The following is a 24189-nucleotide window of genomic DNA, read 5'->3' on the forward strand; positions in this document are numbered from 1 at the left end:
AGCTGAAAACATGGAAAATAGAGAGACTATCAAATCGACCCGATTCTGGACTACGTGTTATACCAAAAGATGGCGCTATACATTTTGTTTTTATGGTGAGATGGATGAGCTCGCCGGCTGCCGGGATGAGCTCTGTTGCATAAAATTTAGCAATGATGATAACTTTGCAATCAATAGTATTTAAATTTGCAGCATCACTCACTATCCAATCAAATCAAGGTTTCTATGAAAGTTACTTTTAATGGTAAAGTGGGCATCAATGCTAAGTACCCCTCAAAGTAGTGGATCCCGTCGGGGGATTGATTACACGATCAGGGGGGGGGGGGGGGGGGTAGCATTAGTAGCTATGTAGTACTAGCAGTAGTAGTATAGATATATTGCCTGCTATGGGTGGCAACACTGTTTCTGTAGGCTCAAAGGGAAATTACATCCTGCCATGACCCAAGGAGCGCGGAAAAGGCTTTTGTTCCCTTGGAAGGGGGTATTTGGGAGCGCTGGCTCAAGTCAAACCCTATCTATATATAAAGCTATATATTTTTCATACTTAGCTTGGTTATACAAGAGGGGAAATTGTTATGTCGGAACAAAGCACACAAAAAGAGATGCAGGCAAACAAAGGGGGCATCCGCTTGGTAATGGATGGGTACAGACAAAGAGCACAATAGATAAAGAAGATGAAAATTTACGTTAGAAGGCAGACCTTATGCTATGACTGTAGGGGCATGATTGTCTTTACTTGGAAGGGGCACATTTTGGTCAATGGAGGAGCGCCCGTTTGTCACGGAAGGGACACTTTTCTTAATTTTGAAAAACCAGCCCCCCCCCCCCCTCCCCGATTCCGCCTCCGATGAATGTGCCAATTAGATGGGGTTTACAGAATGTGGGCACGGATTAAAAGGTAGCTGTATCCCGGAGGTACATTTCTTTAAAGGCGCTTGAGAGAGGGTCATACGTGTTGCCTCCTCCTCCTCCGCCCCCTCCCCATCCCGCCCTCAAGCGACAACGGTTTCAACGCCTAGGACTTGGTGCATGCGGATCAAGGATTTTCAAATGGTAGATGGTACGATTTTGAAAATCGCGCAGGTGTACCATTAAGGGTAACAGTAGGTGGTTACCCACTCAAAAATTATCGACAAAAATAATATTGGCATTATGTCAACTATTTTGGAATTGTAGGGAGTGTCAGATGCATAACTTTAATGATGTATAACCGTTTAAATTCAAATGTGGTAGTAGATGGATAAGACACTGGAAAACTGGAAAGTGTTGACGTTTCACATTTTTCTAGACATGATTGTCATGCATGATTTACTAAGCTCCGGGGTGTAGGAGAAGGATTCCCACCGAACCTCTGAAAATGTAGATATTAAAAAGACGAAAACTGCACGTTTTCAAGCAATAAACAAAAGAGAAGGAGATCTTCACATACACACAGTTGCGTAGCTAGAGTCCAGCCATTGAGGGGGCACTGGCACCATGGGGGGGGGGGGGGGGGGGGGGGGGGGGGGGGGGGGGGGGGGGGGGGCACCGGTCTTACTCAGAAAATTCAATGCGAATTTACAAGGCCGCTGGTTAGGAGGGTTGGTGCGGAGGGTTCCAATTGTCTTCCCTTCTCTTCCTTTTCCCTTCTTTTTAAACTTTTTAACTTTTTCTTTCATTCATTTTTTACCGTCAAATTGATGTGCCGTGCCCCCAGATGACTCGACTGTTCCTTTTTGTATGGGACCAGAGCAGGACATTAAATGTTCCAAATTACTATCCACCATGGCAACCACCCATGGTTACCATGGTTTATGATAATTTGGACAAAAAAAACATGGTTACCATGGGGTTCTTTTATAAGGGTATACACAGGCATCACAAACTTGGGAATAGAAAAGGGGAAGGGGAGCCAAAGAAGTGGAGGTCATCTCATCGATTTAGTTTTATTTTCTGATTTATTTATTAATCATGATATCCCCCCTTCCCCTCTACCTTTCAATATTTATCACCAATTTCGATCTTATCCCCCCCCCTTCTAATATTCCTCTCTTCCTTTCCTTTGTTTTTGTATTCATTTGTCCTTCATATTGTCCTATTGTCTTTAGTTGTCTTCTATGATATTTCTCCGTCTCTCTCTCTCTCTCTCTCTCTCTCTCTCTCTCTCTCTCTCTCTCTCTCTCTCTCCAGTCCTTTGGATCTCTGATGGGGAGAGGGGGCTGGCCTGTCTCGGCCTCCCAAATTCCTTTTAATGTTCGTTTGCTGTTTAGGTACCTTTTTCCATTTTGGAATTAAGAACCCTCTTTATTTTTGGAATTATGAACCCTCTTTCATTTTCGGAATTACGGACCTTCAGAATTTTGAACCCTCTTTCATTTTCGGAATTACGGACCTTCAGAATTTTGAACCCTCTTTCATTTTCGGAATTATGGACCTTCGGAGTAACGAGCCAGCAGCAGCAGGAGGATGTGGAGGAGGATGAGGAGGAGGGGTAGCAGCAGTAATAGTAGTAGTAGTAGTAGTAGTAGTATCAGCAGCAGTAGGAGGGGGTGACCCGGGGTGTGGAGGAGGATGAGGAGGAGGAGGGGTAGCAGCAGCAGTAGTAGGAGGACGGTAGCAGTAGTGGTAATAGTGGCAACAGTGTTAGTAGTAGTCCTCTGAACATTTCAAATTACAACAACATGTAACGTTATAACACATTCTTATTTTCAATTGTCTAAACTTTGAAAGAAAGTGGTAAGACTGGCACCTAATATGGTGGTTATTTGTAGTAAAGGCTCTATCCTGAATTGTTTTTATTTTTTATTTTTTTGGTACTTCATTTATTTGATATACATGTTACAAGCTCTGGAGATATCATATATTGAAATATCTCTCTCAATTTGTCTCACGTTTCTCTATATGTCTTTTTATGTCCTCCCTCTCTCTCCTTCTCTCAATCTTTCAATTGCACGCTGTTCCCTCTCCTCTCAATTTGCTTCCCTCTCTTCTCTATTTTCACTCCCTTCCTAACTCTATAATAACTGCACTTAGAGGCAAAAGTTTTGCAGCATGCACCCTTGCAATGTTAATCCCAAAAAGGGAATTGTTCTCATTTCAGCAAATATTTCTTTTGCTCTTAATGAAAAAAATAGATGTGAGACCATTTGATAACATCTTTTATGTTGTATTATTTAATCAATCCACATAAAATATGAGCTCATTTTGTTTCCAATTCAATTGTTCAATACACACAATCAATAGGCATAACACAAGAGCTCATTTAATAACATTTCATTTTCAATTCAATCATCACACACAATCAAAAAGCTTAAAACATGAGCTCATTATTTTGATAACATTTTATTTTCAATTCAATCATTACACACAATCAATAGGCATAAAACATGAGCTCATTTGATAACATTTTGTATCCAACTAAATCTTTCTCAACTTCTGGGAAATTTCTGAAAAATCAACATTAATGCTAACTCATAGTATATAGATTAGATAGATTGTTTCACACTATTAATGAGTATACGATACACAAAAGGTTATTAAACATGGAAGTCTAAAATCAGGAGCAAAGTGGACATCAAAAGCATGTAAACTAACATGTGAAAATGGCCTGGAATATAACAGATTCGTATGCTGTAAGCTTTGGTTTACACATCTTTCAAACAATGTTTGTTTTAAAGATTGTATGACAACTGACATCGAACATGATGATTCGAAAGTCAAAATTAGCAACAATGTAAGCGAAAGTCATTTGATTTTAATTTTGACAGAAAATAATGTATCAAAACTCAAATAAGAGCTTCAGGAACATTATCAACCATGACACTAATTTTACAATCCATGAGATAAAAGTAAATGGCAGCCTTTGTCGTATTAATGTATAGGTTCCACTCATTCCACATTATGTCACACAAAGCATCTTATTGTAAGGTTTGAGGTATGTACACAATATCATGAGGGGTGACTATAGTTGTAAAAAGAACACTACATAAATAGTTTCATATTGTAAGGTTGGGGTTATATCATATGTATTTATCTAATAAACAGTACATAAATGGTATCATAATAGGTTTGGGTTATATAGTCATCTCAAAACAGTACCTAAATAGTATCATATTGTAAGGTTTGGGTTATACAGTAGTATGTATTCATTTTAAGTACAGTACATAAATAGTTTCATATTGTAAGGTTTGGATTATACAGTATGTAATCATCTCAAGAACAAAACAAAAATAGTATCACATTGTACGGTTTGGGTTATGTCATATGTATTCAACTCAAAACAGTACATACTCCCTTGAAATATTCGAGACGGGAGTCTGCAAGAAATAGAGGGAGAGAGAAAATTAAATATCCGTGCAATGCCCTTTTTACAACTTTACTTTGTGTGAACATCCAATTTTTTTCTCTGAATATAGTTGTTTGACTAAATTTCTTCATAGCCTATGAAGAATGGGGGATTGACAATCTTCTTCAGTTCTCAAGTTGTACCATCATTTTTTATAATATTGTGACTTGACTTTTGAGTATAATTTTTATTAGGAAATGATATCTGAAAAAGTTACATTGAATGCATATTAAAAAAGAAACACTACAAAAATTGGAGAAAAAAAGATTAATAACTCAAAAAGTGGAAATGATCATCAAATAAAAGCAATCTAACGTGTGTTCCAGACCTAAACAGACGGGACGGGACCTAAACAGATAATAACAACACAACACAATGACAGTCCCTCTTCATGGACACATAATAGCCACGCCTCACGCACAACCACGTGCTTTTCTATTGACAACATTTACAGACTGGTGTAGTTTCTCAGAACTTCGGTAGCGTGTGAAGTTCCGTGCATTTATTCAAAAGAACTTGTATATATCACACTTTGCGCGCGGTTACGAAAGATCAAAGGTTATACAAGGCATTTAATTTTAGCGCGAAACAAAACCACACCATTGCATGCATTGATGGTCTCTCGCAAAATTTTGCCGTGTGCGTGTATCAGCAGGTGAATAGAAAGTGAAAATTGTCTCGGACTGTTCTATTCCCCGTCACGTAAGTAACTTAAGTATCAAACATGCGAATGTTAAACAGTTAAATCACTTAATCAGTTTACAGTTTTAAATAGATCGTGATCTTTTTCTTTGAGATTAGATCTAATGTGAATTTCAACGTTCGACCAGGGCCAGGGTTGCGCTCGACGCTCGCGCTCAGCCTCGGCTCAGGCCAGGCGACGTATCTGTACTGGTACAGGCTACACAGCGAGCCAGTGCCGATTCAGCCGCGGGCGCGGGCCGTGGCGATCGAGCCCTCGCGCCCGTACAGATGTTAGCGGGCCTTTTAATCTGATTTAGCTTTAGTTTAGATGAGTGTCAGTAAATTTTAAGTTTGAAGTAATACAATCGAAGTGCCCTAGATGATTGTAATCATCCCATCCTGCTAGTATAGAGATCTAGATCTAGGCCTAGTACTAAAAGTTAATGGGAGACGAGGATGAAAACCACATGAAGAGATTCTGGAGCTTCATTAAACATAACCAGAGCAGAGTGACATGGAGGAATCTCACATCTCAACTCAGATGGAAGAAAGTTATCAATCGGATATGAATGATTATTTACTGGGGGCTGACCTTCAACGTCACCATCCAAAACTCCAAAAGACTCTAGACTAGATCTAGAATCTAGATCAGTTTCGAACCGGGTTCTGCAATTCTGCCTGAGTCAATTTGAAGGCAAAGGCAGGGAGCTGAGCAAGTGAATGTGACGCTAGACCAACTCGCATCTTCTGTTAAAGTTTAGTCTTAAATAGGCTGGGCAAAGATTTGGTGAAGCCAGAAATTGTCACTTCTGACATGTCACTCTCGACAGAATATAACAGTAGACCTACCACTGAAAGAACTTAGACCTATTTTAGAATTGATGATAAAGGTAACAAGCAATAGTCTAGTGCTAGCGGGAAGCAATGTTACCAATACTATGCATCGCCAAGAGAACAAAATACAAATATAACATTAATAATTTTATCGATAGCAGCCTGCCATCAGTGCGCTGCGGCGTGTTTACTTATTTCATCTCTATTGATATTATGCTTCTCAGCTATAACCTGATCACCTGTCATGGACATTAGCCCAAGTGTGAGGTTGACATTGTTTACTTACCTTGTTTCTGGATCTAGTAGCAGCTCTAACAGTTACTCTTTGATCTCATTATTTCTGTTTTTTACTTTTGCTTTTGTTATAGTAGGCAGTCTTTCAACCAGAGATTTCATGATGTCTGAGCAACAGAGGGATGTTCCTCTGGAAGTTGATGACAAGTGTTCAGAATCAGATGAAGTGATAGAATCACTTCCCTCTTGCCACCCAGGAGCCTTAACACCAGGTACGCTAGACTTTTTCAAAATAAATAATGCATAATTTAAACTAGTCATTCCCACTGTAGACTACTACATATGTTTTTTTCTTCTTTTTTTCCTCCTTTTTCTTTGTGTTCGTTTGTTTATAGAAAATAATCATATCAATGTGCAGTTATGATGCATAGGTCAAAACTTTTTAGGACATGATTTTTATTCAGGAACTTAAAGAGTGTACATGTAAATTAATATCCAAAAATATATTATACAAAACTAAATATAAATAAGTTGGATTGCACTCTGGCTAGAATAAGAACGCTCCAGTTTACTAGGGAACATGCAATGACACAGGATTGCCACAGGAGTGATGAGGTTTGAATTAATGATAAATTATTGCCTCCTACTCTTGTCAGAGAAACTTCGGGAAGCAGAAATGGCATCGACCGGTTCTGAAGCTAGTGACAGTCAGATGCCAGGAGGAACATCTGGTAGGACCTCTCCTGCCAGCAGCACTGGGCAGAACAGCGATGCAAGCATGAGTACTGATGGGGATATGATCATCACTGACAGTATGCGTGCTGAAGAAGAAAAGCTGAAACAGAATGCAGAAGAAGAGCAAAAATCACAAGAGATAGAGGTAAGCTCTGCTGATGTTCAAGAAAACAAAATACTTATTAATTAAGTTGAACCGATTTAGAGCTAGTTTCATTTATATCTTATGGTACCACCAAGTTTTCAAACATGTATCACAAGTATCTTTTGTTGTTCTACTTTGTTTTTATCATCCATTTTCGTTTCTTTGTTTCAATATTTATGAGAAGCCTTGCGATTATTGGCGTAAAAAACTTTACAAACTTCAAAAGTATGACATTGCCATTGAATTGTCCTAGAGTTTCTGATACAATCATAATTTGCTGTGGTTTATAATGCCTATGGCTATGGCACTCCATTAGTTGGCCAGAATTTGAGTCAATCATATCGCTAGACCTGTGACTTGATCAGGTCTATTAAGAATTTTTATGAACATGTAAAAACAATTACTTACTGGACTTGTGTAATTTCTGTTGTTGGAATCAATATGAAACATACATATATTGAGTTGGATTGGCTTGACTTATTTTCAATGTAATTTCTGTATTGCATTATCGTTGCAGTCTGGTGATAGTTGGAAGACAGAACTGGAGGAGCAGAGATACAAGAGGCTTCAGCATCTGCTTCAGAAGAGCAGTATTTATACAAATTTTCTGCTCTCCAAGATGGATGAACAACAAGCCAAGGAACGCAAGAGACAAGAGAGACAGGCTCAGAAAAGGAAGGAAGAGGAGAAGAACCAAAAGAAAGAGAAGAAGGCAGAAGAAAAGAAAGAAGTAGGTCATATAGTGGATCAATGTTTTGTATTTTATTCTGTTTTTGTTAATTAATACATGAATGTATTTGAGAGTAAAGCAAATATGTCAATTGACAAGTAGATCAATGAAATGAAACGAGAATACTTTGATTTCAGATAATCATGCCCAGAAACGGAAAGTTGAGTAATGTGAATTGCCCTTAAATAAGTGAAAAGATTGCAGATTTTGGATAGTATTTGTGGAAGGTAGCCATTTTCTGGTTCATTTTTATTGAAACTTTTAAACTGAAAGGCTTCCAGTTTGCTTCTTGCAAAATGAACCTCAGTTATAGGGTTTACTACATCTCACCAAAAGAAGTTATAATGACTTTCCCTTCTTGGCAGGTCACATTTGTATGGTTGGTGGTCTATTATAATAACTTGTTTGTCCTCAATTAGCACCTTAAGCTTCTCCCAATTACAGCTCTTAGAATCTTGATCCACCCCACAAAGCACACAATGGATAGGAGTAAATCCCCTAGCTGACCTAAGCCTTTCTATTACCTATTGGACAAAGGACATAACGCACTTTAGTAAGTCTCCATTGTAGCAAAGAAAGGATAGCTATTAGGATTGTAATTACAGCCTAACATGCCTCTTATATCCAATTATTTTAATTTTTCAGCAGCTAGAGACACCCAAAAGGTCGAGAAGAAGTGCAAGAAAACAAGACCAAGAAGATAGCCAAGGTATGGATGATGGACCTCACACTATATTTTACCACCCTTGTAGTGTTTTTTTTTCTTTGTAGGCTTTTTGGATACAAGAGCTTCTTAAAAGGCAACAGGTCATTTCATTTAAATGAGCTCTGGAGGTATGCTATAGAAAGTCATTTGGTTTTAATCTTTGGTCTTTATCTCTATTTTCTCGTCCCTCTTTCAATATTATATCCGATCAGAATAGAAACAGTTGTTGATTATGGACATTATTGAGAATTTAAATGACCCTCTTGAAAAAATGAGAGTTTGGAGTTATAATGAGAAGATAAAGTAAGGGTATGTTGGTTAGTATATTACTTTAAACATGTCATACAATCAGTTTTGCTTAGCATTTCAATCAATTAATAATTATCACCTGTCAGGAAATCCCCATTTCTCTCCAATTAGTACTGGTCTATTGCTTACTCATTAAATAAAATCGTGAACACTAACTAGTTGCAGTTTTAATGATGCTAAAATTCAGGATGTTCTCTCACATTACTGGGCCACTTTGGTGCAGTGAAGTAAGGTCAATAGGATCTTCCAGTTCATTCCAGACAAGCTCATTCCTTTGTTACTTTTACATCTATAAAGAATTACAAATTCAAATGCAAAAATGTTCTATATTTAAAATCAGCTATCAAAATTGTTCCTTTCTATAATTTTTGATAATGCCATGAAACTATAGCTGCGCAATTTTTTGATGTTAGATATTATTCTCTGTGTTTTTTTTTCTCAGAAAGTGGCAGCAGTCAAGAAGGAGCAGGAAAGAAATCATCAAAGGGAAAAAAGCAGAACAGTGAAACAGGTAAACTAGGAGCAATTATAAGTCATTACCCATTTCGTTATTTGGAATATATATGAGATATTATCTTGCTGTAGTAGCTCTTTAATCGCAATGAATTGAATTTCTCCACTGACATATTTAGGGACACTGATTTTCCGCGATCACGGAAAACGGACGGAATTCACGGAATTGACCATTTGAAACGGAAAATCCCTTTTATCTCAAAACTTTTCATTTTTCAAGAAGAAAATCGTAAAACTTACACTATTTTTGTGACTCGTTATGCAGTAAAAAAATATAGGGCCTCAAATCATGGTTAATAATTACAAATATCTAGCGATATTCAACAGATTCTTAGGAGACCGGGCGCTGCCATTTTGTTTCGCTGGACCAATAGAGATCGTGACACAAAACACGGTACAAATAGCAGCGAAACGATCCTATTATGCCAGCTAGGCCCCTAGTATTACGTAGACGTAATACTAGGCACACACACACGCCAGCAGCGGGCGCTACGTGCGGCGAGTTCGAAAAAGGGGCTGGCATGTGCGCCTAAAGTCGATCGATCGCGGACATGACAGCCAAGACTGAAATGTTTTCGTCGACGTCGGTACTCATCCTTTCCGTCAGGAATATGTCGTGTTCTGACATATTCCGCTGATTTTAGTCTGCTTGTCTAAGTTCGAATTTGAAGTTGGTAAATTTAAACATTTAAATAATTTTTCGTAGGTCTAGCCTAGACTCTAGGGCCCGTAGGGGTCTATATTTTCACTAGTATTTTGCATCAAGTTTATCCAGTCCCGTCCATATGTTTTTGAGTGGTTATCAGTGGCTTGTCAAAGGTGGCGGCTTTGATAGAACATTTGTACCCTACAAGTTCATGTTTTAATGAAAATCTTATGTAAACGGAATTTTTTAATGTGTACAAAGTCTATGGTAAAACATAATTTCCGTTTTTTAGCCCATCTGAAACAGAATTCCAGATTTTCTGAAACGGAAAAGGCCATTTTTTTAAACGGAAAATCAGTGTCCCTACATATTGTTTTGAGTGTATTGTATATGTACAACAACAGTTGACTGTGGCAGTTACTTGTTTGTTCAATTCTTTGCTCAAAGATGGTTAAGAAATAGTATAAAGAGCAAAAGCTGTCTATTAAAATTGTTATGAAACATGTTATATCTTGGCATTCAGCATTCTTTAAGATTTAATTTCTAATGAAAGTTTGTATGTCTGAATTAAAAATAAATATTCTTTGTATTTTGAAATTATTTTGTATTGAAGTTAATTGCATTGAATTGAGATGTTTTATTGTAATTATAACACTGAACATGCAGCCCAAGCGCTGACTCTATTCAATTTACAAAGCTAAACATACAGAATACATACAAATCTAGAAGTTCCTGTTATCAATCCTTATGTCGAAATAATAAACTATTTGTGTAGGTAATTTTCTTCTACAGCTTCAAAGAGTTGGAAAGTGAACCAGGAGCAAGTGAATACAATCAAACAAACATTCTTTCTTCTTTCTTTCTTGTTTTATTTAAATGTGCAGATTCACCTGGGAGGGGCAGGAAGAGGAAAGCAGATACTTATTCAATTGCTGATTATTTGAACAAAGAGGTGAGACTCGGTTGACTTGGAAAGTCTACATACTATCAGTTGACACTCTATCCCCTGCATATACATTTATTTCACACACTTGATTTGTCCTCAGTTTGATTTTCAATAGGAATTCAGAGACAGCACAATATATGTAAGGAAAAAGTATAGACATATATATGAACATTTTAAATCAGAGGTTATTAAACCCTGAATATTATTTGTGCAAAGATTGTTTATAGTCTTAATAATTTTCAATTTCAGACCCTGACCAAGACATCTAAGAAGCAGAATGTAGATCAAACAGACACAGCTGCAGAACCCACAGACACACTAACAGTAGATGATGATGCTGATCAAACTGTTAAAGCGAGTAAAGGTGACTTTGTGGATACCTTCAGCAGGGTGATCAATGGAGAGAAAGTCTCTGATCTTCAGCCGGATCTCTTCTCTGGTGGTGTGCTTAGGAAGTATCAACTGGATGGCATGGAATGGCTTAAGGTAAACAACCATGAGCTGCATCACATTAATAATACAAATGTACAGTTCACCCTCACAACTGATGTATGTGATTGTTGCTCTGAGAATACTTCATAGATAATTGCTTCAGGCACTATTGTATCAAAGATGTTCGGTTGGGATTTTAGTTTACGTCAAGTGTCTCATTGTGAGAGACTGAGGTCCTATGTTTTGAAAATTACATTTTTCATTTTTATGCTTCCGCCACCGAAGGTGGTGCCGGAGGCATCATGTTTTCGGGTTGTCCGTCCGTACGTCCGTCCGTCCGTACGTCCCGTTTGACCGTTATCACAATATCTCAAGAACCATTTAAGATTTAAACTTAAGACTCGGGAATAGTATTTATCACCATAGGAAGACGATCTGATTAGATTTTGGAGTACGTAGGTCAAAGGTCACAGGTCACAAAGGTCAACTTATGAAATTCCTTGTATTGAGTTTGTTAGCGCGATATCTCAAGAACCATTCGAGATTTAAACTTCAAACTTAAGGATAGTATGTATCACCATAGGAAGACGATCTGATTAGATTTTGGAGCATGTATGTCAAAGGTCAAGGGTCACAGAGGTCAACTTATAAAATTCCATACATTGAGATTGTTATCATGATATCTCAAGAACCACTGGAGATTTAAACTTCAAACTTAGTGATAGTGTGTATCACTATAGGAAAACAATCTGATTACATTTTGGGTCACGAGGTCAAAGGTCACAGGGCTCATTATGTATGCAAAAACAGCTTGTGATCGCGTTATCTGAACAACCGATTGATGGATTCCTGCCAAACTTTGGTCATGTATGTATCTTGCAGAGCTGATGAACTGATTAGATTTTGGGGTCACGAGGTCAAAGGTCACAGGGCTCATTATGTATGCAAAAACAGCTTGTGATCGCGTTATCTGAAGAACCGATTGATGGATTCCTGCCAAACTTTGGTCATGTATGTATCTTGCAGAGCTGATGAACTGATTAGATTTTGGGGTCACGAGGTCAAAGGTCACAGGGCTCATTATGTATGCAAAAACAGCTTGTGATCGCGTTATCTGAAGAACCAATTGATGGATTCCTGCCAAACTTTGGTCATGTATGTTACTTGCAGAGCTGATGAACTGATTAGATTTTGGGGTCATGAGGTAAAGGTCAAGGTCATGCGGCTCATTATGTATGCAAAAATAGCTTGTGATCGTATTATCATTAGAACAGATTGATGGATTCCTCCTGCCAAACTTAGATCATTTATGTATCTTGCAGAGCCAATGAATGGTTCATAAGATCAAAGGTCATGGGCTCATTATGTATGCAAAAATAGCTTGTGGACGCATTCTCATTAGAACTGACAGATGGATTACTATTTAACTCAGGAAATCTTGCAGAGCCAGTGAACTGAGTAGATTTTAGGGTCATGAGGTCAAAGATCAAAGGGTCATATATGTATATGAGAAATTGCTTGTAATCACGATATTCTGAGAACATGTTAATGGATTACAATTGAACTTGAATTTGAAAAATTTCTTCCGTTTCGGTTTGTAAAATTGCTCTATGACGGAGGCATCATTTTCCATCTAGTTATTACTGCAATAAGCAAATGAAAGCATGTTAAGATGGGATCACTAGGCCCATTTGGCATTGTTATTGGTATAATGTGATTTCAATTCCATGTGTTGTATGAGAATGGTGTAAATGGTATCTTAGGGGATGAAATGGGATTGGGCAAGACCATTCAGAGTATAGCTCTGTTTGTTTATGTGATTGAGATGGGATCACCATTCCCATTCCTTATTACTATTTCATGGACATTGCAGGTGCTGTATGAGAATGGTGCCAACAGTATCTTAGGAGATGAAATGGGATTGGGCAAGACTATTCAGTATATAGCTCTGTTTGTTTATGTGATTGAGATGGGTTCACCATTCCCATGCCTTATTACTATTTCATGGTCATTGCAGGTGCTGTATGAGAATGGTGTCAACGGTATCTTAGGGGATGAAATGGGATTGGGCAAGACTATTCAGTATATAGCTCTGTTTATTTGATTGAGATGGGATCACCATTCACATTCCTTATTACTATTTCATGGTCATTGCAGGTGCTGTATGAGAATGGTGTCAACGGTATCTTAGGAGATGAAATGGGACTTGGTAAGACTATACAGTGTATAGCTCTGTTTGCTTATGTGATTGAGATGGGAGTACCAGGCCCGTTTCTAGTGTGTGCGCCACTGTCTACTGTGCCAAACTGGGTGTCAGAATTCCAGCGATTTACCCCGAAGGTAAGTTTGCATTGATACTTTCGATGAGGTCAAAGTTATTTTTGAAAATGCTGAATGTAATGTAGATCATGGAATTAATGAAAATCAATAAAAATTAAATTTATACCTTTTCCAGAGGTTGCCTTGTTGTCAAATAGAAATATTTGATTTCTAGATTTAAAAAAAATTGAATTGCTGAAATGGATTGTAGACATAACATATATTTCAGATCAACAGTTTTAGATGAAAAGTATTGCATTTCTTGTGGCACCATTTGTAAATTGCTGCTTTGGAGATAATGGTTGAAAAAGAATATGCATACTATCCTTCGATTTTGTTTATATGTTTTAACATCAATTTTCATTTATAAAGTTTAGCTTGATTCCTTGTACCTGGAGATTTTTGTGATGATGGGAAAGGAGGAAATGATACACAGAAACGTCAGACTGCAGGACATTGTCGCACAAAATTGTCCTAAGTACCGGTATTCCAACATCTCATTGAAATGCATATTAATTTTAAGATGTGCGTTTCTATGGGATTCAATTCACGAATCCAAGTTGAGATATGTACTTTATCTTATGACATCAATTACTTCATAAATTGTGAACTGATTTGATTGCATCTGTAGATTCCAGTGTTACTGTACCACGGCACCAAAGAGGAAAGAGCCAAGAAAAGGAAGCAGATTCGTAAGAAGATTGGTGAACACCAGTCTCATCCCATCGTCATCACATCGTATGAGATTGTGATGAATGATAGGATTCATCTACAGGGGTTGCAGTGGAAGTATGTCATCGTCGATGAGGGACATCGTATCAAGAATCTCAACTGCAGACTTATCAAGTAAGGATCAAGACTTTGTTGTGTTCTCTGTTTCTCAGGAATATCATATATTCACATATTTTTCATATCTTCTCTTTCTCTGTCTGTCTGTCTCTCTCTCTCTGGGGCTCAGTCTTTGTCTTTTAATTTTCTTCCCTCATTCTCCCTCTCAATCCCACTCTGTCCCCCTCCTACTCTCCTTTCCTTCCTCTTTTCTTAGTTCCCACAGTTTCTTGTAATGTTGCTGCTGCTTTCTCTAATTTTTGTTGTTTTATTTTCTACTATAAACATATGGGGTGAATAAATTATTTGAAAATTGAAATATATTTATCCAGCTGGAATGATACCATTAAAAACTTATGTTTGTTTTTAAATCCAGTTATTTTTTGAAAGGTAGATCGTAAGTATAAATATTTATTTCATGTTGGTGATACTGTTTGCTACTGACAGTCATTCAAACAAATTCACAGTTGCACTCATTCCTTTTCCAAGAAAACAATATGAAATTATGCAAATGTACGTCTATGACATTCTCAGGGAGCTGAAGATGTACCAGACAGCGAACCGTCTACTGCTGACGGGTACTCCTCTGCAGAACAACCTTGCTGAGCTCTGGTCCATGCTCAACTTTCTCTTGCCAGAAGTCTTTGATGATCTCAATACGTAAGTCAATTTGACCCCCCCCCCCCCCCCCCCCCCCTGTAGTAATAATTTTGCGACTTCTCCGGCACCGCGACAGATATAAAGTTTTCCTTTCATGACTATTTTCTTTCAAGTCTTATGCATCTTTTAAAACAATTTTTTGGAAAATCGGACGTATAGTTACAAAGTCACGTGACCTTTTGTCTTTGCATGTCAGCCCGAAAATCACTCATTTTTGTGATTTGTGTACAAAACCTATGGAAATATCATTTTTCCTAAAAAGAGAGAAACATTGGTTATTTGGTTTTGTTTAAAGTTTAGGTGTTTGTTTTGGGGTCAAAATAGTTGAATTGTAGTTAGAAATGAAATAAAACAACAAAAACAATAAAATACATGAGTTAACAAAGCAATGAAATACATAAGAAATCATCAAAACGAGATAACATAACCTGGCTCTTCCAATTTTTTTGTCGTATTATTATTCCAAATGGTTTATCTAATATATGTAGTGAAAAAGAATGCTTAAATATAAATAATATATGATTTATGGATAGAATTGAAATTCAATGACCTTGTTTGCATAAATTACCATAAATATGCAAATGAGTGAATTTTTCAAAAAATTGAAATTACCATAGTTCTATACACTTCACTTGACCTGCATACAAATTTTCGCGGCAATCGGCTGTGAAACGGCCGAGATCTTAGGAGGGCCGGTAAAAACCTGGTCTGAAATAGCCCGGTTAGAATAGGGTTAAACTCATGAATATTGTCAATGCCAGTCATTTTTGTTGAATTTTTTTTTCATAAATCACAACTACTAACAAAAATGTGTTTGTTTTATCATTCTGAGACGGGTCATTACATGAAAAAGGTTTGATCAGGTGATTGTTTGTGTTCCCTCGTAAAGATTTCAATCATATATGGGAGTGACATGTTGTTTGATGATTTTTATTCATCTAGATTCCAGTCATGGTTTGACTTCTCTACCCTGTCGAAGGAAGGTGGTGATGAGGCTATCATAGCCCAAGAAAGAGAACAACATGTCATCTCTATGCTCCATCAGGTTTGTATACAATTTACCCCCCCCCCCCCCCCACATATTTTGTTAATTTGTATACATTTCACTCTGATTTACAAATAATTTTTTTAATGTTTTCTTTGTGTCACTCTTGGAGCCCGATAAAACAAGAAATGTGGTTATAGGTAAAGCCCAAGATAAAGATTGATCATGTCCTATAGGTAATGGTGTATGAAGGAGATATGCATTGTGTGTTGCCCTGGATGTTTAGGGATGCCCAGGCTGTAATATGTGTATTTTATTGAATACACTCAACAAGTAGGTTTAAAAATTTGTTTCAATTTGTTTTGGTCGACTCAATCTATATTGCAGGCAGAGTAGAAACATGTCATATTATATATGTATGCTGAAGATGGCTCAGAATAATTCCTATTGTCATTGTTGTATCAGAAGGGTTGATATCCCTGTCTCAGTAGGTTCTGTTTGTAAACACTTATAAGGTAAAGCTCCTTCTGACTCATGCCTATTGTAATATTGTATTATTCTACGATGTTGATTTTTTGATATCCCTATTTCAATATGTTTTTTAAATAATGATTTATCTCCCTATAGATACTGACACCATTCTTGCTACGTCGTCTGAAGGCTGATGTGGACCTCATGATTCCACCCAAGAAAGAACTCTTGGTTCACGCACCACTCACCAAACATCAAGAAAAGTTCTACAAATACACATTAGACAAGACTATCAAGGAGAGGCTACAGGAAGGAGATGTGAGTTTTTCGTAATTATTCATGTAAAAGTGTATATCTCGATAGGCAAGTCTGAGCTATTTGTCCCATGTGACCAAGCACATCTAAGATATTGCATCATTCATTTCAATGGTATGGGTTCGATCCCACTGCTGCCACCATATTGTGTATTGCGATCTTGAAGCACATAATTGGTAAAACATAACAGATTCCTCTCTGGTATGCTTAAATTTACATCCTGACAAATTAATTCCCAATGCGTAACACAGAATTACGTCACCATGGTGATCGCATCAAACACACATACAATGATCGATAGTTTAACTTAAGTTATGAGCATAGCAAGAGCTTGAATCAGACTAAGTTTCAAGCGAAATGACACATTAAACAAAAATTCTATTCAGATCTCTACAATACATGGTAATGTATAGGGAACTAAATGACCAAACTTCTACTCCCAAATATTACTTTTTCAGAACAACCTTTAAATGCTTGAAATATTTCTGGTCACATAAAGAGCTCTCAACCAATCAAAAACCAACACATTTTTAATGCATTATACTTGAATTAACTTGAAAATATATTTTATGTTATTATACCAATCAAGCTCAGTTTGAAATTTCAATTTATTTTACATTCCTTGCACAAAAATATGAATAGATAAGATGTGATATACTAAAGAAGTGGCAAGTACCGATATGCAGATATGCAAGTGAAATTTATAACACATATAAAGACAGCAGTTAGCTGATAAATGATTTGGCCATAAAAGTGATATTGGCATATCTAATATTGTTCTATATGTTATTGTAGGAGCCCACAGCTGCGCCGGTAGAGCTGACACCTTCTGGGCGTCCAAAGAGACGATCAAAAACTATCAACTATGCAATCATGATGGACTCAGGCAAGAAGGAGAAGGAGAAGAAAGGCAAGAAGAGGATTAACTTTGAGAAGGAAGAAGATGACATCATCGAGTGGTCGAATATGATGGAGAAACAACTAGAAAAGTGAGTTTATTATTTATAATTATTAATTATAACAAAACATTTTGTTAATTTTGTTACATCACTACAATAAAACATATGGAACTCTGGAGTTGAAACTTACCCTTACAAAATCAGTGGATTAAGTTAAGCCTGTTTTATCTAATGTCACTTTTCTAGAATATGGGCCGTGGTGATTACATTAAAAAAAAATCTTTTCCCATGCACAGTTGATGCCAAATTAAATTATGATGATGATGATGATTATCTTATGTGAATGTGCTGATTTATACCAGGGAAGAGAAAGTGATGAAAATCAAGGAGCCTGAAACCTCTGTGCCGAACATCAAGTTACAGAATGTGATGACGCAGATGAGAATGAGTAGTAATCACCCCTACTTCCTGGAGTACTCAAAGAGCTAATAATAATGTGAATTAATCAATCTATTCAGAAAATAGGAAGTGACGAAAGTTAAGAAGCCAGAGACCTCTGTAGTGAACATCAAGCAACGGAACATGATGATGATAATAATGTGAATTAATCCATTGATTCCAGGGAAGAGAGAGAGATGAATCTCAAGATGCCTGAAACCTCCGTCGTGAACATCAAGCTACAGAACGTGGTGATGCAGCTGAGAAAGTGTTGTAACCATCCCTACCTCCTGGAGTACCCTCTCCTTGAAACTACCGGAGAATACCGGGTGGACGAGGAGCTGGTCTCCTCTTGCGGCAAGATGCTGGTGGTGGACAAACTCCTGCCTGCTCTCAAGGAGAGAGGTCACAAGGTCAGTTCTGGAGGGTGTTTCACTAAGCCTTTTTTCAGTGAATAAAGACAAATATCAGTAACAAATCTGCTGATAACCAATCAGATGCACAGTTTTCAGTAGCTTATAACAAAAACTGTCATTTGTCACTGGTGACAAGTTTTGTGAAACAGGGCCCAGTAATCAATGTCACTTCTCATCTGTCAGTTTGTTTCCTAGAAAGATGTATTGAATCCAGAATAACATTTACCAATCACTAAAAATAGGTTGTGTGATCTATGTTAGGAATTCTATGATGGTTTCTAATATTCACAATATTGACTTATAAGTATTACACCTTAGTGACTAGTTTGCATACTAGTTAATGCACTTGCATAGAATTTGGGTCACACAAATTATTACATCTATACTAATTTTTCAACTATTTGAATGTTAACGATATGATCTGTTGTTGTTGCTGTTGTTGAGGGGTACTCTGTCCCTTTTAGCGATAAAGAAGTGCAATGAAGTGTAATGCTATCTGAAAAAAGTTAATTTGCATCACAACCACAGGGAAATGGTGGTACATTGTGATAAAAAAGATCTCTAAATAATGTCAAACGACATTCTCTTGATCGAAACATTCTGAGGTGAAAATTGAGTGATAGCTTCCAGAATTTCATAGTAACCTAAATCTCCGCACATTTTTTCCTTTCCAGTTTAAACACATATGTGAAAGATATCTATTCCATTTCTTTTTCCTGTTGTAGGTGCTTATATTCTCCCAGTTTACGACCATGTTGGACATCCTAGAAGACTTCTGTCATATGAGAAGCCATCAGTACTGTAGACTGGATGGAACCACATCATTAGAAGATAGACAGGAGAGAGTAAGTACCTATACAAACAGGGAAAGAGACACTTGCAATAATGCTTCAATTTTGTGTGATAATTTTCTCAGAGTGCACCAAGAACTATGAAGTCACAAAAGTTGCTCACACAACTACTGTAAATAGACTTTAGCATTTGTCTTGCTATGTCTGTGGATTGAACAAATATGACATGTAAAAACATCAAGTTTCTAAAACAGATTTTTAGGAAAACATATTGTGGTAGTTATTTGTAAAATTTGATCTGTTATAAGCATTGTTAACATCAAATAGATACATATTTCATGACATGCCTTTTTTAAGGATCGTTTTATTGTTCAAAGTGCGATCAGACAGGGATTTATGTTAAAAACTTTTGCAGATAGTTTGTGACGACACTTTAATCTCAGAAAGCTTCATGAACCATCATGTCCAGTATTCTCCATTTGTTTCATTCCCAATGTTTCCTTCTTTGTTCTTTCCTCAGATGAAAGAATTCAACTCAAACCCAGATGTGTTCCTCTTCTTGTTGAGTACTAGAGCTGGAGGCTTAGGAATCAACCTAACGGCAGCTGATACTGTTATCATTTATGACAGTGACTGGGTAAGCCGATTATCTCTATGAACTTTAATTATTTTCATAAAAATTTCTTGTAATGAGGGACGTCTGTGATATTGAACGAATTACAGTTGTTACTTGTATAAAATATAAAAACGTTTTAGTCAAGTCGGGCCTCACAGCCATATTTTAGTGCCAGTGGCATAGAAGTTAGTTTCATGTACAAAACCTATAGAAAGAAATGTTTTTAAAAAAACAGCCTCTTGACTCAGAACTGCTGGGCTTGGCTACACCACGGATAAAAATGTTGATTTCAACTACTTTTTTACCAACAAAGTTGATGGTGGTGATAGGTAATAAATAAAGATTAAAAAGAATCTTATGCCTTTAATGGAGTCCTTTGTCAACTTTGCAATTTCGACTTCTTTCTTTGTGCTATTGTGTTACTGCTTCTATCGATTGTGATCTTCATTTCTGTCTGTATCTTTATGCAGAATCCCCAGAGTGACCTTCAGGCTCAAGACAGATGTCATCGCATCGGTCAGACCAAACCAGTAATCATCTACAGACTGGTCACTGCTAACACCATAGATCAGAGAATTGTAGAGAGAGCTGCAGCTAAACGCAAGTTGGAGAAGATGGTCATTCATCAAGGTAAATATTTGATTTAATTTGATCTGAGCTTCCTTTAATATTTCTTTTTGATGGTACGTATTGCATACCTAATTGCAGGGTAAAACACATTATATTTAAACCGGATAGACTTTCACATAAACAAAGTTACTTCTAGATTGTTCTGTGCAATCAAGTCCCTGTTTGAATTTAAGAGAGCAAGCCAGTGTAATTTCTGCCAACTACTTTTAGGTGACAGTGCTTGAAATGAAAACAAATATAAATGCTCACTTTGCTTCACTATGAAATGTGATGTAAAACAATGAAATCTTTTTGTGTTTTTGAGTACTGTTCTTTTGTTGCATAGACAGTTTACTTGATTTCTTAAATGACATATAGAGATATTCCTTATGGAAATTCTCAATGCACACAACATTTATCATATGGTGTTTGTGTATTGTATATGCTTTGTCATTAACATCATTTAATTATAATCCTTTTCCTTGTTCTTATGCACTAGGTAAATTCAAGGGAGGCAAGAGCAACCTGGCCAAGGACCACAAAGCACTGCTCAACCCCAAGGAACTCTTGGCTCTCCTACGCTCTTCAGATCATAGTGGTGAGGTGAAGAACTGCCGAGAGAAGGGCATCAGCGACAGTGACCTCCAGCTCCTCCTGGACAGGTCGGACCTCAACGCAGAGCAGAAGAAGAGGAGCGATGAATTGGCCAAAGGGTCAAAGGTCAAAGAGGCCCAAGAGGATGTCAGTCAAGGTGCTCAAGAAATGCAGATGGAAGCCTGAAGAGAAACAAATCTTGGGATGTTCTGCAGTAATGTTTGTGTTTACTGTAGTTGCGCAGGGCCAGCTGGTTATGTTTTCACCATGCACAATGCCTAAAGTTCCTGGTATTGCGCATAGAATATACATGACAAGCTAGCCCTGCACAGATAAGGTGCGCATTTTCTGTAGAACATCCATAAAGCGAGACAGATTGTAGAACTGGAACATGTCCATCAGACAGAGACCCTACTAAACAGTACTATATACAGTATTATCAGGCCATTATTTCATCCTGTATCTTTTAACTCCATGTTCATTGATATTTTATGTGATGACATCATTTAAAAGATGTAAAGTGATTTGTATATGTCACCTTGAAAGTATGCAATGGAGGTGTAAAAGTTTGACATTAATGTATGTAACTACAGGTATTGAAATTCAAAGGAGGTACTGCTTGCCTATTGATGAAAGTTACTGAAGTGCCATTAATGATATATCATCTTGTTTTTATAGTACTTCAGTGTGAACCTGTGGAAATTGTCACTCTCTGCGACTTACTCTTTTACCCAACTTTAATTGATACAAGTAAAAGCAGCTGCTAATAACTCCAATTTTGATTCATTGGTGCTGAGTTATTCCAGATCTAAATGATAAAGAGGTTGACTAATATGACAAGTATTATGAAGAGAAAGGAGAGGTAGTTCAAGACATACACATAATAACATCAAGTATATAATAAAATTCATCTTCATGTAATTCCCTTGAGTGTAGGGCTTGTAGGAATGTATGTAGAAATAATATATTCGTACTCATAGGGAGATTAACTAGTTACAACTTCATGAAGAAGATGTATGAAATGTGGTTGTTTTAGAATTAGAGACGTTTTCATAGAGTGAACTTTAAACATGAAATGCATGATAATTGTCTTTTAAAATAGAGTATAGATGATATATTAACTTTTTTATCCTATTTAACATAAAAAATATTTAATGGACCCTTCTTATTGTCTTGTTTCTTTAAACATTTAATCTCTTTGTCTTACTGCTTGGCAGAATTAATTCTCTTGGATAACTATTCATGGTCCATAGCTATGTGGGATAATGGCGAACATAGAAAATGACAAAAGAAGAAAAAGAAACACAAATATGAAATATCAATGTTAATGGGATTGAATTTAGTATTTACTGACATTGCTGGATACTTTGATTAGATTGACTTTCAATCATACTCTGCTACGTTTAGGTTTTTCAACACGAAAATGAAGTATATGAATGCGCTTTTCTTCACCCTGTACAATCCGTCCTATTACATGCAATGTTATCATAGACAAACATGGATTGTGTGCTGAGAGCCAGAAGGGTGTTAACACGGATAAAGTATATGAGTGAGCACCATTGCAACTATCGGCAATCACATCATGAATGCATGAAGGCAAACATGGATGCAATTATTAAGGTTCATCTAGGTGGCATGTTAATACACTTATTATCTGCCGTAAAAGTAAAGTTTCATCCGAAAGAATCAATCAAAGACAAGACTCACGCAAAGATTACTAAGTCACTGTTTCCTGTCTTGTTATGAAGTGTTTGTCTCTTGTTTTTAGTTTAGTTCTTTTATTTTATCTTCCATTTAGTTCAAATTATCATAGATTCCTGTCTTGGTTGAAATTCTGAAAGTGTTTTACCATTTCTTTTCTTCTTTATATTCGTAGTTATTAAGTTCATTTTTGTTTCTATCAGTTTGTTATATTGTATGTTAATGTGTTTGTTATCATTATCTAACATTTGATTCTGTGAAAAGGCTTGTTGATCTATCCCATACATGGCCACTCCCACCTCAACTTTAATGATGATGATGAATTGTTTCCATATCACTCTCCATTCATATATGTGGTAAATGCACATGCTATTGGAACTTTGTTGTACATGTTTGTTCCACCTCACCGAGTTATATGATATTGAGCTTCCCTCAATGATTGACAGACCTCAACAACACAATTGTTTAGGCAGTAATATTGGCTCGTTCAGATATGATGTAGTAACTTCAAAGGTCCTATTCACTCAGCTCTGTGTAAGAAGATACTTTAATGTGAGGCAGATCACATGAATAGGTCATCAAACAAGCTGCTGTTTACTGTGTCCTATCTCAACAAAGCCTTAAATGTGATGTCAATTCATCAGAAGCCATGTGGGCAATGTCTATTGTATAGTTTTGCCAAAATGTTCCGGTGGGACCACTTTCATTGTTATTGTTTAAGTTGGACCATCATAAAATGCTAAAAGCAAATGGAACTCATGCTATTAGAACTTTGTTACCAAGAATTTATTTTTGAAAGAGAAGGATCTGTCCTCCAATTTGGTAGAAGGGATTTCCCCCATAATTCTCAGTTTTGAGAGGGTTGAACAATAACTCTCACAAGTATTACCGATACCTTAAATGTGCCTAAGAAACATCATCCAGGAAAACATGTACATATATATCAACATAAGCCTTATATTCTTGTAAATTCTTTGTCTTCCAAATGTGTATAACATGTGGTATTATCATTTATGCAGAACTTGTTTTATGTATGGAGCCTATTGTATGTATGTAATAAAAAGTTTTTCAAAGATCTAAGAAAAATTGTAATCTTTTATTCTTCACTTCGGAATATAACAAGATGCAATTTGACTGCCAATATATTTGATTTAATTGAAATCTGTGTGAATCAGTAGCCATGTTCAGAAGGGGGCTTCCTAGCTGGCATAAGTTAATCCCTGCAGCAGTAAATATCCCATAACTATTTGATTTACACCATTAGTTGTTCATATCCTCTTACTCGGACCAACTTGCCAAGATTAAGTCA

The 24189-nt window shown here is 36.8% G+C and overlaps 1 protein-coding gene across 3 annotated transcripts; it reads left to right on the forward strand.

The window, feature by feature from the left end:
• Positions 1 to 4893: 4893 nt before the first annotated feature.
• Positions 4894 to 23966, forward strand: LOC578693 (lymphocyte-specific helicase). 3 transcript variants are annotated; one of them, XM_030972663.1, is made up of 19 exons: positions 4894 to 5026; positions 6211 to 6348; positions 6733 to 6956; positions 7474 to 7686; positions 8332 to 8395; positions 9144 to 9212; positions 10745 to 10812; positions 11056 to 11292; positions 13396 to 13578; positions 14189 to 14403; positions 14920 to 15045; positions 15988 to 16090; positions 16658 to 16819; positions 17612 to 17805; positions 18338 to 18566; positions 19295 to 19414; positions 19881 to 19997; positions 20447 to 20606; positions 21085 to 23966. In XM_030972663.1, exons 2-19 carry the CDS (start codon positions 6237 to 6239, stop codon positions 21363 to 21365), a joined length of 2877 nt encoding a protein of 958 aa, XP_030828523.1. In that variant the 5' UTR covers positions 4894 to 5026; positions 6211 to 6236; the 3' UTR covers positions 21366 to 23966. The 3 variants fall into 3 exon arrangements, with proteins under 3 accessions (XP_030828523.1, XP_030828524.1, XP_030828525.1); XM_030972664.1 differs by having other exon boundaries at positions 4910 to 5026; positions 6214 to 6348; XM_030972665.1 differs by having other exon boundaries at positions 4931 to 5026; positions 6218 to 6348.
• The last annotated feature ends 223 nt before the right edge of the window (positions 23967 to 24189 follow it).

Source organism: Strongylocentrotus purpuratus, unplaced genomic scaffold (assembly GCF_000002235.5).
Source record: "Strongylocentrotus purpuratus isolate Spur 01 unplaced genomic scaffold, Spur_5.0 spur5_scaffold_6, whole genome shotgun sequence".
NCBI lineage: Eukaryota > Metazoa > Echinodermata > Echinoidea > Camarodonta > Strongylocentrotidae > Strongylocentrotus > Strongylocentrotus purpuratus.

Excerpts from the sequence above, each read along its gene's own strand:
- LOC578693 (XM_030972663.1), top strand. The coding sequence starts at position 6,237 with ATGATGTCTGAGCAACAGAGGGATGTTCCTCTGGAAGTTGATGACAAG. Across the intron at positions 7,687-8,331 it reads AGGCAGAAGAAAAGAAAGAA|CAGCTAGAGACACCCAAAAG; the intron begins GTAGGTCATATA and ends TTAATTTTTCAG. Across the intron at positions 8,396-9,143 it reads AGACCAAGAAGATAGCCAAG|AAAGTGGCAGCAGTCAAGAA; the intron begins GTATGGATGATG and ends TTTTTTTCTCAG.